The sequence below is a fragment of the Sinocyclocheilus anshuiensis genome, unplaced genomic scaffold (assembly GCF_001515605.1).
Source record: "Sinocyclocheilus anshuiensis isolate Anshui unplaced genomic scaffold, SAMN03320099.WGS_v1.1 scaffold601, whole genome shotgun sequence".
Lineage (NCBI taxonomy): Eukaryota > Metazoa > Chordata > Actinopteri > Cypriniformes > Cyprinidae > Sinocyclocheilus > Sinocyclocheilus anshuiensis.
The window spans coordinates 303,928-304,819 of NW_015536496.1; the positions used below are offsets into that span (position 1 = coordinate 303,928).

An 892-nucleotide genomic window follows, 5' to 3' on the forward strand; every position below is an offset into this window, starting at 1 on the left:
TTTCTTTTTCTTTTTTCACTTAAGAAGAAAGAACATGTATACCAAACATCCCCATAGGTTGCAGGTTTATGCGTCACGCAGCAGCTGTGGAGCGTGAGCAGGTAATGGGAAGCAAGTGAAAGTTACTGAGGTGTGAATGTGTGCTTCTCTGTCTCTCAGATGGAGCTGGACCGCTCGGCTGATCCACATTCGGCCATCTGGGTTTCCACCGCGAAGTCCACGGTTAATAAGTGGGTAAGTGCAGCTGCTCCAGCCGCTGTGTAACACACACACATCTACAGCTGAGCTTTAGATATTCTGCTGCGGCTTCCTTTACTCATTAATTACTGTCGCCCTTCGGCTAAATATCCCTGCAGTGCTACTGTTTTTAAGTAACAGTGTAATTTGTTGTGTTGCATGTTATGGGTCGCATCTTAAAATAGTAGAATGCTTCTGTTAGTTATGCAATTCACACTTTTCATCTGAAACTGGAGCTGTGGGCAGACAGAAAGAGTATTGTCACTATTGCATTCACTGAATGATTATTAGATATGATGCATTAATACTAATTTGATCCTGTCAGAGTTTGACGGAGAAGAATTTAAACAAGCAGCAATTTTTTTTCTTTTACACCATAATGTTTAGCTGCAGGGCTTTTAGTTAATTCACCAGTAGCAGTGAATAGTTTTCTCTTTTTCATGTTGATGTTAGTTATTAAAGCTTTAACACGTTAAAAAAAAGATGCAGATCCTCCTAAAATTTAGTTTGGCAATCCTGGTCTAAAGTTAGAAATCTTTATACATCTTTGAATAGTAAGTGAAAAATATTCGTAAAAAGCCAGATTATGCATTCTTCAAGATTTTAGTTGCTTTTTTAGTTACATTTTCTGTACTACTAAAACTAAAACCATTAA

At 37.9% G+C, this 892-nt stretch overlaps 1 protein-coding gene across 1 annotated transcript in view; it reads left to right on the plus strand.

Annotated features, from left to right (window-relative positions):
* The window catches only part of LOC107686824 (WD repeat-containing protein 48-like), a 14,928-nt gene that overhangs the window by 5,706 nt on the left and 8,330 nt on the right, over positions 1-892 (plus strand). Inside the window, exons 8-9 of the mRNA XM_016483965.1 lie at positions 1-77; positions 131-234. The exon at positions 1-77 is cut by the window's left edge and continues 113 nt beyond it. Coding sequence (XP_016339451.1) covers positions 1-77; positions 131-234 — 181 coding nt within the window. The remainder of the gene's footprint in view (positions 78-130; positions 235-892) is intronic.